The sequence below is a fragment of the Alligator mississippiensis genome, chromosome 15 (genome assembly GCF_030867095.1).
Source record: "Alligator mississippiensis isolate rAllMis1 chromosome 15, rAllMis1, whole genome shotgun sequence".
NCBI classification, from domain to species: domain Eukaryota; kingdom Metazoa; phylum Chordata; order Crocodylia; family Alligatoridae; genus Alligator; species Alligator mississippiensis.
This window is the reverse complement of record NC_081838.1, coordinates 19341632-19355430: the sequence shown is the minus strand read 5'-3', so window position 1 is coordinate 19355430 and position 13799 is coordinate 19341632. Positions and strand designations below refer to the sequence as shown.

The following is a 13799-nucleotide window of genomic DNA, read 5'->3' as shown; positions in this document are numbered from 1 at the left end:
TTGGGTTTGTGTGTGGGTGCCTGTTTGCATTTGTGTGTGTGGACACCTGTGTGTTAGCAGTGTAAGAACTACTTCACAGTCAGGGCGGCTAGGATCTGGAACCGACTTCCAAGGGAAGTGGTGCTGGCTCCTACTCTGGGGGTCTTTAAGAAGCGGCTCGATGCCTACCTGGCTGGGGTCATTTGAGCCCAGTTTTCTTCCTGCCCAGGCAGGTGGTCGGACCTGAAGACCTGCAAGGTCACATCCGACTCACTTCTATGATTCTATGTATGTGCACATGCACGCACATGAAAGGCAAATGTATGCGGGTGTCTACATTTGCGTGTGCAAGCTTTGCGTGTGTGTTCCCGTAGCAGAAATCCCCGTGTTCCTCCTGAAGCCCCTGGAAGGGCGAGCGTAGGTCTCTGCTAACTTGTCAGACCTCTTGCTACTGGTGGCTTCATTGCCACAGTTGCCCTCATGCAGATGGAACCCAGATCGTCTGGGCCAGGCGGCTCCCCAGCTTTGGGTGAGAGGCTAATGGCAGCAGTTGGCACCTTGCAAGACTGCTGAGGGCACAGTTGTGGATCTCCCTGGCTGGCTCCATGGGGAGGTTCCTGGCATGCAGGTCCTGCCTGGCTCACCTGGAAGGACCCAAAGGGAGGTGAGTGCTGGGGGCAGGAGCAGGCCCTGGCTGCGGCTGGGAGCTGGCATGGTTGGGAGTGGGCTCTCCTAGCCCAGAAGCAGGTTGAGTCCCCAGTGCCATGGAGTACCTGCCTGCCACAGCCTGATGGCTGAGCCTGAGTGAGGGGGGAACAGGAACGCAGGGATTTCAGGGCTGTCTGCCTCTGCGAGATGCTAGAACATGCGTGCGCACTTGCCCTGTCTCCCCTGAGCAGAGTCCTATGGAGACAGCAGCAGCGCCTGTCTGTGCCTTGACAAACTCCTTGCTGGGGCAGGGCATTGGCAGTGCTGATGCATCTCTGCTTCACCTGGGGCAGGTGAGGGTGACTAAAGCAGAGCTGTGCTGGGTTAGGCCAATGGCCCATTTAACCCAGTAACTGGCCATAGCAGAAGCAGATGCTTTGGAGCAGCGGTTCTGCTTTGGAGCTCTCAGTTCTTGCTCGTGTTTTAAGTGCACAAATCACTAGAGCAATTGTTCTGCTACAAAGAGCTCAGCCTACAGCAGGGCTGTGCTTTTCACACTAGGAATTTCTATTGGCAATCTCGGGTTATTATGCAACTTGTTTGCTAGGCCTCTTAGTACTGGCAGTGTGCAGCAGCACCCCTGAAAGCATCTTGTGCTGCGGCACATTAAGCCCTGGTTGAGAATCGCTGCTTTAGAGGGACAGTGTCTGAATAGGTTGGCTGCTCCTAGAGGGCTCTGCCCCCTGGCACCTGCTGTCCTTGGTTTAGAGACACCAGAGGAAATGTCTCTGCCTGTTGTTTTAATGGCTATTTAATGGATCTAGTCTCCATGAAACTGTCTAGTCCTTTTCTGAGCCCAGCTGTGCTTTCTGCCTCTCCAGTCTCCTGTGGCAATGAGTTCCACATGTGAACTATGTGCTGTGTTAAACGGGTCATCTACTCTTTTGAGCAGTGCTCTAGTGTTCTGGGACTTGGTGAACAATTTCCTGGCCACTTGGTCCACATCTTTCGTGATTTTACAGACCTCTCTCCTCTCCCCCTTCAGCTTTCCCCTTTTCAAATTCTCTTAGCCAAGACTCTTAGCCTTTTTTTAGTCTCTCTGTGTCTGGTAACTGCTCCAGGCCTCTGATCATTTTGGTTGCCTTCCTCTTTGCCTTTCCTAGTTTTGGTGCCCACGTCTCAAAAAGGACATAGTAGAACTGCATGGAGGTGGAGCCATGCCATGGATTTGTATATTGGCATGGTGACAATTTCGGCTTTGTTTTCAGTTCCCTTCATGATGCCCAGCATCTTATTGGCTTCTTAGTTTGCCGCTCCACATGGAGCTGATGGTTTTTAGAGAACTACCTACAAGGACCCCGAGGTCTGTCACCGGAGTCGTAACAACCTGGCGCTGTGCACGTATAACCTGAAGTTATTTTCCCCTGCGGGCGTCTTGGGGCACAATGCCTGGCAGCTTGTAGCACAGGGTAGTTCATGCCATAGGTTGGACAAGCCTTTGTCTAGGATGCTTCAGATCCCACTGATCCTGCCCTGAGCAGAGGGTTGGATGAGATGTGATCTCTGGAGGGTCCTGGCAGCTTAACTGTACTATGTTTCTGTACTGTGATGGAGAAGTTTGGTTTCCATAAACTCTTTCCTCCCAGCAGCTCAGATGGGAGTTGATGCATACAACCCAGGCCACTACGGAGGTGGCAGCCATCCATCCATCTGGCTGCCTTCTTCCAGGGTGAGTCATGGTGCACAAGACCTAGCAGGAAGCTGCTAGCTTGAGAAGGAAAATGCAGCCCAGGCAGCTCGTCCTGGCTTGGAGAGGGGAAGCTGCTTGTACAGCTGGGCCGAGCAGGGACACTTGCAAGGCAACTCAACTGGAGGCATGAAGTAAAAGGCCTTGGCGTGAAGTAGCCACACATAGGCTGATTGCATGTTCAAAGCACAATACCTGGCCTGTCTGGACCCTCTTGCCAGGGAGGACATTTGATTGCAGAGTGCAGTCTGCGTGCCCAGCCCTTTGCTGCCTGAGGAGCTGACTAGGATCCATGACAGACCCAGGAAGTCCAAACATGAGCTCGGTAGCCAAAGTTACCTCCTCCCGAGGTAGATACAGGGGCAGGGACCATCAAGGCCTATAGTGCCTCTCATCCAAGGAGCTTGCTGGAGCAAGACGAGCAGACCTGCTGCTGTAGATTTGCCCTGAGAAGGCTGAAGAGCTCATCATAAAAAAGAAGCCACATCCAGGCTTGCTTTGCCCACTCATCAACCATCAACCAATGACGCAGGGACTAATTGAGAAACACAGATGTCCTCTCGGTGTATTTAGTTCCTTTTCAGCACAGCTGGGAGAGTCTGCCACAGCTTTGGAGCGCTGCCTTCAGCTTGGGGACATGCCATGGATTTCCCCTCCCCAGTTTAGTTTGTACCAGTCCGTCCAGATAATGGAAGGGGACGAAATCCAGCCAAGTAGCTTCAGCAAACTGCCAAGAAGCCACGAGCTTTCAGCTTTGCATCTTCCATCTGAGTGTCTGTCCTCAAAGAGGAACCGAAAGATTTGAACACCAGCCTCTTGCCAGCTGTTGCAAGCCAGGGCTCCAGCACTTCAACCGCACTGGTGGCACGAAGTGGGTGTTTGCTCAAGGAAATGAGCTTGAGCTCAAGCAGGAAATGAGCTTGGGCAGCAAACTTGTTAAGAATGTGTTTCGAGCTGAGTGGCCACGTGCCTTGTATGCAAGCTGGCCTTGGCTATAGTGAACAATTACCAGTGACGGCTCTTGGTATGGCTTGGATTTTGGCTGCAAGCTAAACATCCCCCTGGCAAAAAGCAGGAGAGACTTAGCTCTGTCTGACCTTAGCATGCAAAGTGGAGGAGGCTGATAAAACCCTGGAAGATGTTTGAAATGAAGTAACAAGCAAGGCACCTTCAGTCCCTGGTGTCACTGCTGCCTTGAAAGCCAGAGGGAATTGGTCACCCTTCATCCCCATGTGAAATACCTGTTATTCCCTGCTGTATAACTATCAGGGCCTCTGGGAGGGGGAGGGGGATAATTGAGCCAGCCTCACTGGTTCCTACTACCCCCATCAGGCCAGCTGTAATAGGATTTGGGGCTCCACTTTGCTCCTCCAGCTTCTGCTGCATGCTGCTACCTCAGGCCAAGGGCAGCACAGCCTGCAGTGCTGGGGACCTAGTAGCCTTGCATACTCATACAACGGGAAAGCCCATGGCAGAAGACTTGAACAAGGTGTGAGGTGCACAGGGCAGAGAGGAGAGGTCTGGGGACAGCCTCTAGCCTGTTAGAAGTCAGCCAGCACTGAGCTAAATGATCACTTTCTGGGCTGATTCAAGCAGGGCCAATGAGCCTTGTGCAAGGGGATAGATTATACCAGACAGCCCGAGGCCCTGCCAGCCTGGCTTCTCTCAGAGTTTACTTCTCTTCTGGAAGAAGCCCATTCTTTCACGCCTGCGTGACCACAGGGGCAGGTAAGCTCAAGGGCTCCAGCAAACAGCAAGGCAAGACTGTGGGTGACAACATAAAGGAGACTGGCTGTCGTGAACACATCAGACTCAATGTGTCAGAGCAAGTGAGAAGCACCTTAAGTTTGCAGTAGCGGGAGGGGGTTTATAAACAGAGGAGTCTTCTATGCACAGGCTTCCAGCCACTCCAGCACCACGCACTGTGCTTTGGTAGAAAAAACCCAGACTTTATTGCTTTACTTTTTTTTTTTTTTTTAAAAACACTGACAAGATTTTTTTGTGGTCTCCAAGAGGAAGGAGCACAGCTGTTGTCTTTTCCCTAAGCCCAAAAGGTCTGACATAAATCCAGTGTTGGTCCAATCTGACTGGGCCTTGGAGCTACTACAGGAGACCTCCCAGCAGTGCTACCAAAAGCTTCCTTAGACACAGGGATAGAGAAAGAGGGGGAGGGACAGAGAGAAAGCAAATGCTCAAGTTGCCATGAGGAAAGATTTGCCTGTCTCCACCCCAAATGCTTCCCTCTGTCAAAGTGAGTTTAGCATTTAGGGTCTACCTCTAGCCGCTCGGGTTGGGTGGAGGGCTCTATCTGTAGGAACAGATGCTACTCCTGAGGTCAGAGCCTAGTTGTAGCGGCGGCAAAATTGAGGCCGTTTATGGAAGGGTGGAGGGAGAGAGAGTGTCATGCTGAAGTGGTTCTGTCTGCCTCCTACAATGGAGTCTCTCTGAGCCTGGGCTCACGAGCAAAGATCACAGGTGGCATTGCTAGGGCAGCATCTTACCTGTCCTCACCCCTACACCTGGGACTATTGCTAGTCCTTGTAAAGAAACAACAGCTCTAAGCCCCTCTGTGACAGGATGCTTAGAAATCCTCCTGGCTCCAGCCTAGAGGGAATACAGTGCTTCCCCCATCAGACAGAAACAGAGAGAAGGACTTGTGGGGTGGGGAGGGGGCATTAATCTGCCTCCTGGCAGGCTCACAGCAACCGGCCTCGGCATTCGATAGCCCCGCAGCAGCACAGAAGCTCCTTGCCCTCCACGCTGCCCACCTCGTAGTTGTAGTCCCATGTCAGCTCCGTGCCAGCTCGTATCCTCCTGAGAAGACAGGTCAAGAGACCGGCATTTCAGCAGCATGTTGAAAGAGATGCCGTACGGCCAAGATGAGATTAGGGCCATTGAAGGACTGCGTCCCTCCGGCTGACATAGATAGGCACGTGGGTTTGCCCTGCCCTGAGAGATTAGCAGCTCTGGCAGTGCCACCCCTCTTGTGGGGCTGGGGGGGGGGGAAGGAGGAGGTGGGGCAAGGAGGAAGAGAAAGAGAGAGTGAGCAGTGTGTGCTTGGAGCAGCAGGTGGGAAGGGGAGGCTTGAAGCTGGCTGCTATGGATAGAAGTGGCTTCCAGCTCTGTTGCGCGCTGCGTTTGCTTATGGGGGAGGTTGAGCTGGAAAGTCCTAATGAAATGAGAACTGGAGGGCAGAAGCCAGCTCTCTCAGTCCTAGGGATGCTAGCAGCGGGGTGATGGCACTGGCAGGGGCTACAGGGTACCCCGCTCAGATCCTCTGCTACCATGGCCTTGGGTCCTTGTGTACTAGGTGGGTAACAGCACGGCCCTGCCTCACAGAGAGAGGGGATGAAGGAAGGCCATCATGATGCTGAGAAGCTGAGGTCACAGGGGCCATGAAGTACTTTGCAGCTGGATTCCCTCCAGACATTTGGCCTCACCACAACCCTGGCAGTGCCCCTAGTGTTGGCACTGCTACTATGGCTTCCCTCAAGAGCCTTATCCTTGTGATCTGAGCCTCTGTGACTAAGCTGGTATAGGCCCCATGGGAGCCTTTCCAAGGGCATCGAGCGCCTCTCCACCAGGAGCATGTGCTGGAAAGACAGTGACAGAGCTTGCCCTGACTCCCCATACCCCTGCTACAAGTCCAGGACAGAGTGTCCTGCCTCCTTGGCAAAGCCTTAAACCTCATGAACCATCAGGAAACTAAAAGCAGCCCCCAAACATGCCCCACAACCCGCACCTATCCTCACAGCCGACCCAAATGCGAGCTCACTCACTTGCTGGCGAAGAAGGCGACCCAGGGGAAGCGGAGATCGTGGGTGTCCACAAAGACGTTCTGCACAAACAGGTTAGGGCTACAGCTATGCTGCAGAGAGACCAGAGAAGCCAAGAGGTACAAATTAGAGCCAGACCCCAAGTGAAGCAGACTCAAGCTGGAAGCTAGGACCTTGGTTCAGGCAGTGACATTCCAGTTTGTGTCACAGAGGCATCTGCTTCCTCTTTAACTACACCTGTCACAAGGCACAAAGTGAGCAAAAGCAGTGAGGTTTGCTCAAAAGGAACGATTCTATATTATGTGGCTCACTGGGTTTCCAGAAAAATCTTGGTTCTGAACTGTGAATTTAACCCCTGCTTGATGCCCACCTTTTACCTCTTCACAGGCCTCAAACCAGCTTCACAGACAAGCCTCCATTCATTCCCAACTCAAGAGTTGATTAGATAATTAGCAAACGCTCTTGTCTGGGAAAGAGCAGACGAACCAAAGAAAAAGCTGCAAACACTCTTGGCCAGGAAAGAACATAAAATGGATCATTCTTAACCTTTTTAGACTCCAGACCCCTTTGAAAATCCCAGCTCTTTGCTTTTGCTTGCTTCTCGACTGTGGAAAAAACAAACCAGAACAATTCTTCTGCTACAAAGAAGTCAGCTAGCAGGATGGTTGTAACCTTCTGGATTCCTACTGGAAGTCTGTGGCTGTCTTGTGAACGATGTGTAGGTGTTCACACACCATGCAGTGTTAACGCTGCATAGCATCCTTAAGAAGGATCTTGCACCACGCCTGAGTGCCCTAGTACCCTTCTTAAGGATCACTACCTTAAACAGCATGTTCAAATCCTACCCAGACACAATATAGCCTCTTTTATGGAGGCTTAGAGTGCCAGGTGTTATGAACAGGTGTTGACAAGACAACGACAGGCAGCTTCTGGACCCCTGCAGTGATGTGTACTAGCAGGAAGAGTAATGCTTTCTGAGTAGGTGTGAAGTCTAAGGCAAGGATAAAGGAGAAACCTAGGCCCATAGCTGATTCTGAGCCATCATAATTATCCGCATACCACACTCTTCCCTCAAAAATCAGCCTCCAAAAATTGAAGGGCATGGCTTAAGCAGAGAAACTACTCTTATTTTGCTGGAAGAGAAGCAGGGAGACACTGTTGCAAGATGGCTGCCATTGTGCAGGGTGGGAGAGAAGTTCATCCTTTAGGGTCAGAGCTAGCCTTAACCCTCTCACAGCCACAGCTAGGACCCCCTGCAGTCAGCACTGGGCAGTGACTGGAAATTTTTCTTCTTCATTCCCTGAAGCAAGACGTGTGTCTTATTTGGAGATGTGTAGTATGTTAGAAAATATGGTAACAGGTGAGACGCTGGCTTGAGGTTGTGCTCTATGGATGGCAAGAGCGTAAGAACAGACAACTCACGTTAAGGTAGCGGCCGAGGTTTCCTTCAAGCTTAGCATCAATGATGTAGCAGGATTCCTCCCCGTCATAGAACTGGCGGGTGGTCCTTCGCACCGGCGCACTCTCACCCTTGTCAGCCGATGCAAGGTTGGTTGACTTTATAGCAATGCCATGTGTTGACTTGAGGGCAAAGCCCCTGGTAGACTTCACTGCCACTTGTCTCTTCACAGGACCTGCAAAAAAAAAGGGGGGGGGGGGGGAAACAAACGCTGCTGGATTTGCTCCTGAAAGGGTTCAAGGACCATGACAAAGTTCTGTAGGAGGCAGCTGGGGACAGAGCTAGATTGACTTCAAACTCCACCAACAAGCCGCCCTGCTTCCTCTGAATCTCACAAACTCCATGTGAGGATGGACAGGGAGCCCCAAATCTTCCCCTGGGCAGAAACCAGGAGCAAAGCTAGGGGACTAGCACTACTTGAAAACAGTGCCCAGAAGTCTACAGAAGGCAGCTGTTTTTCTTCAGTTTCTGGGTGGGGTGATCGAGGAGGAGCAGTCATTGTGAGATCTCATCTTGCAAGAAGCCTGATTGCCAGAGCATTGTGGGAAGCCAAGTGTCTCAAAGCAAAGCCCCCATTGAGAATGGGCTGTGACAAGGAAGGAAGCAATGTTTGGCAATACTGAGACCTCCTGCCCATGGCACCACAGATATTTAACTGGTGTCCTCAATGCCTCCCCTACCTGCTTCAGAGCCCCGTCTCCACTCACATCAGAGCACCTCCCCCAAAATGCAGCCATGCCTACCGAGGCCAGAAGAGGGGTTCTTTTTATCGTCTTCTTCCTCCGAGCCGGAGGAGATGGTCTGGATGTCATCGCTGTCATTGGCATTGCCTTGTGCTTGTCCCGAGGCTGTCTGCCCATTCTCCCCCTCACTGTCAGTGCTGCTGGAGAGCGTCAATACGTCCTACAAAGACCAGGTGGGGTTAGAGGGGCTGCAAGGGAGGTTGTGGGCCTTTCTTCAAGGAATTGAGTTTTGATGACAACATTTTGCCTTTCTACAGCACCCGTGACTACAGATCAAAGCCCTTTCATGCCTGAAAAGGCTCATGAATGTGCTGGAAAGCCCTGTGAATTCTACATCCAGGGAAACCCAAGGCAGAAGCACCAAGGTTATGATGCTGTTTAACTAAGCAGAAGTCAGTGGCCAAGCCAGGAACCCCTATGTGTACTGACATCCTTATGTCATCTACCACATTGTTCGGCTTGAAGGCTGATTTGGACAGGAATTATTTTAGCTTCTCTACCAACAATGCTGCAACTTCCAGGGCAGTACAAGGCAGGTGTTCGAGTCAACTGAACAAGCCCAGCTTATGAACAGAGAACCCCACTTGAAACAGCTGGGGAACTTGAGGAGACCGTTTCATAATCCCCATGATGACATCCATTCTTGCCAACAAAAGAACCCAGCTGGCTTAGTCAACTTTCACCAGGGCAACAAAGCAGGGAGCTCCGATTTAGAGAGGCGTATGGAATCTACTGCATATGCAGAGCTGTGTCGTAGGGCAGCATGGCAGCCTGCACCACTGGCACCAACTATCACCTGGAAACTGGGACAAGGCAAGAGGAGATAACATAGTCACTACAAGGACCCCCCTCCCTGAAGCTGGAAAAGACAAGACGTGGGGCACATGTCCACCTGGTTCCAGAAACTCATGTCCTGCTTAGTGTTGCTGCAGTGTCTCAGATGCCATACATCCTGGAAGAAGGCAGTCCTTTTGGTGCCACCCTGCTCTAACTAGTTCAGAGAGCCAGGCCTATTCTTAGGTAGCAGCCTCTGTCCTGAGCGGTGCCTTAACCCCAGCTCTGGCAACTGGTGAACCCCTGGAGATGAGCACTGCACTCCAAGTCCACTGCAATCAACCCACCAGTTCCCTCTGCCAAGCTACATCCTTCAACACTAAGGATGCCCACAACTGGAAGCAGGGTAACCCCCTGAAAGAACGAACGAGCACCCTCCACTGCCCTGGGGGGAGGACTGCGGGAAGGGGCTGACACTGGCTAATGGAAACTGCCTGGGGATCAGGAGTCTTACGTCAGTGGAGGGCTGCGGGGGGGCCGACTGCCGCCTGCTCTGATGCAGGGTGGTCTTGCTCAGGGGCCTGCGGACACCCTCCAGCTTCGGTGGGCTGGGGTTATAGCCGTACAGCCTGCCTGTCGTCTCGCTCAGCCTAGAGGGTAAGAACAAAGTGGGTCACGCAGACTGCTTCCTGGCAGGCTTGTTCCTTCTGCCTGAGGGCTGTTTGCAAGCTAGCAGCAATACCCCAACGTCATGTGTAGTTAACTCATGGAACTGACTGCCGCAGGAGGTGGTGGAGGTAGACAGCACAGCCAGGGTCAACAAAGGACTGGACAGATTCATGGCTGGTAGATCTGTTAATGGCTCCTGGACAGAAGGGCTGCAGATGTTTCCTCTAACCCAATAAATGATGGGTGCCTAGGAGGGCGTTGAATAGGGGACAGATCGCTCTAGAACAGAGATGCTCAATGTTTTGGCCCCACAGGTCAAATGAGTGGCCCAGAATCCACCTGCAGGCCAGATCAGGTCCAGGGGCCTGGCATCACCCCTCCCTGCCCCCCATGTTGGGATTGGGTCTGAGGGGGCTGCTATCGCCCCCTCTTGCTCTCTATGCACAGGGATTGGGTCCGGGGGGGGGGGGGTGGTGGTGGTGAGGGGGGGGCGAGGCTGGCACTGTTCTCTCCCCACCCCTCGTCAGGATTGTGTCCCACCCCCATCACACTGGGATTGGATTTTGGGGGGGGGGGGGGGTTTGGCACTGTCCCCTCCCACCAGGATTGGATCCTGGGGGTCAGATGATGCCCCCTCCCACCTCCCCACACCAAGACTGGGCCCTGAGGCCTGGCACTGCTCCTGCACAGACTAGCCCTGCACACTAGGATTGGGAGTCCAATCCAGCACACCATGCCTGTGGCCCCCTGCGAGTCCAGCAACTTGGCAGGAGGGGAGCAGTGCCAAATTTCCAGACCCTGTGGGCTAAATGACACAGCACTGTGGACCAGATCTGGCCCCACAAGTCAGAAGTTGAGCTCCAGCTATCCATTTTGATGTTCTCTGTGTACACCACCCACTTCTGCCACTGCTGGAAACCATGATACTAGGCTAGATGGACCATGGGTCTGCCCTGGTGTGGCATTGTTTATATTCTAGCTCTGCCATGCAGCTGGGTCCCACTCGTAAGAAGTGCAGGGAAGTCTGTCATGGCCAGTGGGGTTAGCGGCCAATGCAGACCACAGAACTGAACTGGCAAGCACACCAGGGCCTCACCGGTCTCTGGACCTGCTGCTTTTGTTTCTAACATGGCATGTGCTTGAAGGTAGAATACAGAGCTTGCTGGCTAAGCAGGGGCCAGGACCTGGGACGCACTTGAGAGCTGTAAAGTTCACTCAAATGCAAATATTTAAACAAAGGGGGAAGAAAGGAGGGGTGGATGGAAACTCACAGTGGGAACTTGTTTGTTTCTTCTGATTCCTGTAAAACAAAAGGGAAGAGACCATCAGAACCCCCTCTGTGTCAGGCCTCCTTCAGCAAATCCACCCCACAACCACTCCTACAGACTGGATGCCCGAAACAGGCCATCTCCGACCCTGGCTTCCACAGGGTCCAAAATCTCCTGGCCTTCTGGATGGCCTGAATGTGATGGTAGGTCTCAGTGCAGCCCATCCTCGCCCTGCACAGCTGCGGTGTGCCCTTTCCCCCATGACCATTCTTTATGGCAGTGGTTCTCCACCTTTTAAAGCTCCAGGCCCCCTTGGAAAGTGATGGATCTTCCTTTTTGCTTGGTTTCTTTTGACAAGCGAGAAGAATAAAGTGATTGTTCTGTGGCAAGAACTCAGACCACAGCAGGGCAGAGTGTTTGGGACATGGGATTTGTCTTAGAAATCTCTGGGTTTATCTTGTGAATCATGTTTGCACAACTAATAGTACCAACATTGTGTGGCACCCTTGAAAGGATCTCAACGGACCCTTGTTGAGAATCACTGCTCAAAGGGCTGAAGTGTTGGAGAGGGCACTATTCCTAAAGTCCTGTTAGTTTCCCCCTTCCTGTATTGGTTATGCCACTTGTATGGCTTCAAGTCCTCCTCCTGCTTGGGTACTTGTGGACTGCTATAGCCCCAGTCACCACTGCTTAGCGAGGGATTTGTGCTGAGGGTTGAAGCCCTTATCTTGGCTGGAGGACTTTTCAAAGGAGTGAATTTGGCAGGAGGAAGCCTGGCCTACAGAGCTGGCCCCGATGGACATTAGCTACAAAGGCTGTAAGGGCTAGTTCCACAGGAGAGCTGAGCACAGCCTTGAAATTCAGAAGTGTGATAGTACAGCAGTACAAGGGACTACAGCAAGACCTGCTGCAGCACTCTGGCCAAAGCAAGTCCCTCCTCTGCCTCAGTTTCCCCATCTGTATGTGGCTACAGGAGGGTATTCTCTCTCTCTGGTAGACTGACCCTTCCAAGTGTCTTTTGCTCACCTCCTTCTTCTGTCCCTTCCCTTCTGCATCCAAGCCCCCAAGCCCTGAGGTGGAAGCTCGCTCCCTTTCGCCTGGGGCATCCATCTTGCCGGCCTTTGCCTCCCCAGCCTCGTTCATCTTGAAGGAGGATGCGCTGTCGTTGTCCTGGAAGCTGTCAGTCATACTGTTGGAGTTCAGCCACGAAGCCACTTTGTTCTTGGAGGTCTCTTCGGACACGGGCAGCTTACAGGAGACTGCCACGGCGCTCTCCTCGTGACTCACCTGCCGGGCAAGGCCCGAGTCCTTGGAAGCTGTCTCTGAGAGGCCATTCTCCTTCTGTCCTCGGGTCTGGCGGCGAGTGGCATAGCTGCGCCACACCGAGTTGGTGCTGAAGTCTTCGTCCTTGCCAAAGTTGTCATCAGAGCTGTCTTCGTTGGACTCCTCCTGCTCCTCTGAGCCCGTGTTGTCATCATCATCATCCTTCAGGTCCACGCCGCTGCTGTCAGAAGAGCATTTGGCATCGCTCTCATAGCCCTCCTTAAAGTTCTCCACGCTCTCAATGTGGTCCAGGTTGGCAAAGTACTCATCACCCATCTCCAGCCCTTCCTTGTCAGCGAAGTCATCTGTCAGGATTTTCCCTGGGAGCAGAAGGAGGAATAAAAAGAGCAGAGTTGTTTTAAAGGGATATGGGAGTTCTGCACGGGGTTTGCTGCCCCCGAGAGCTCAGAGAAGCTGACCCAGGCTGACAGCACTCTACCACAAACTGGGCTCTCACAAGAAACCATGCCATCCTGAAATCCAAGGCAGGGTGGGACCACATGCCAGCAGGGGGGAAGTGGTTAGTTAGCAGGGCTACCTTGGCCCTTGTTAACCTGGTCTCTGACCAGGAATCGTGAAACCTGCTGACAGGGACTAAAGCTTTTCCATCTAAAGGGTTTCAGCTGCAGTGTTCTCACAAAAAGTGTCGCTTTCCAGGGAACAGCCTGACATTCTCAACAGGATCATTGATTCTCAAAGACCACCACGGTGCCTCCTTGGAGCTGTAGGATCAAGTGCCTCATGTCCTGCTCTCCACTGTGGCTGGGATTCCTCCCCCCGTGGGCCTCATCTGCCACATTGTACCTTGTCAGCTAAGAGGCCATGAGAGATGTGGCCCAGCTCAAGCGCAGAGAGACAAGAGTCTTGCAAGACTACAGCCAGGAAACCACAGCATCACTTCCTCCCAATTTCACCACTGACGGGTCACTCAGAGGTGTCACAGAGCCAGCAGGAAGGACCTGACCCCAAGAACTACCCTCCAGACTCAGACAGTTCTCTCAATAGGCCAAGAACAAGTCCATATAGGAAGCTATCACTGGGACAAGAGTAAGTACTCTCTACTCAAGCAAGCAAGCTAGCATCTCTCCAGTGCCAGACTCCACCACAGCGGACAGCTTCCGTGTCTTACAGTGTCAGCCAACAACACAGCCCTTAGAAGCAAAACAGGAAGCAGATGTGGGCAACTAGATGACATCAGAAGCCCTCATCTCGAAAGCAGACAGCTAGATTTTTGCAGTCCAGGGTCTCCATGTTGCCTCACTGGAAGGAGAAGTGATGGTGAAATTGTAACGTTCTCACAGAGCCTGAACAATACCGTTTAACGTGGCTGGGGAACGTTCAGAGATTCCGATCGGGTTTTCAATGTTATCCACTTCAAAACCACACTTCTGGGCCAAGACTAGTGGCTACTGT

At 52.5% G+C, this 13799-nt stretch overlaps 1 protein-coding gene across 6 annotated transcripts in view; it reads right to left on the bottom strand.

The window, feature by feature from the left end:
- Positions 1-4302: 4302 nt before the first annotated feature.
- Positions 4303-13799, bottom strand: part of SETDB1 (SET domain bifurcated histone lysine methyltransferase 1) — a 34772-nt gene continuing 25275 nt past the window's right edge. For 5 of the 6 annotated variants that reach the window (XM_019478946.2, XM_014596097.3, XM_019478949.2 and 2 more), the window contains exons 16-22: positions 12090-12706; positions 11067-11095; positions 9641-9776; positions 8353-8512; positions 7573-7784; positions 6154-6242; positions 4303-5188 (exon numbers count right to left, since the gene is read on the bottom strand). In XM_019478946.2, coding sequence (XP_019334491.1) covers positions 5071-5188; positions 6154-6242; positions 7573-7784; positions 8353-8512; positions 9641-9776; positions 11067-11095; positions 12090-12706 — 1361 coding nt within the window. In that variant the 3' untranslated portion in view covers positions 4303-5070. Of the gene's footprint in view, positions 5189-6153; positions 6243-7572; positions 7785-8352; positions 8513-9640; positions 9777-11066; positions 11096-12089; positions 12707-13799 lie in introns of those variants that run through there. The other variant, XM_059718286.1, reaches the window with a different exon arrangement.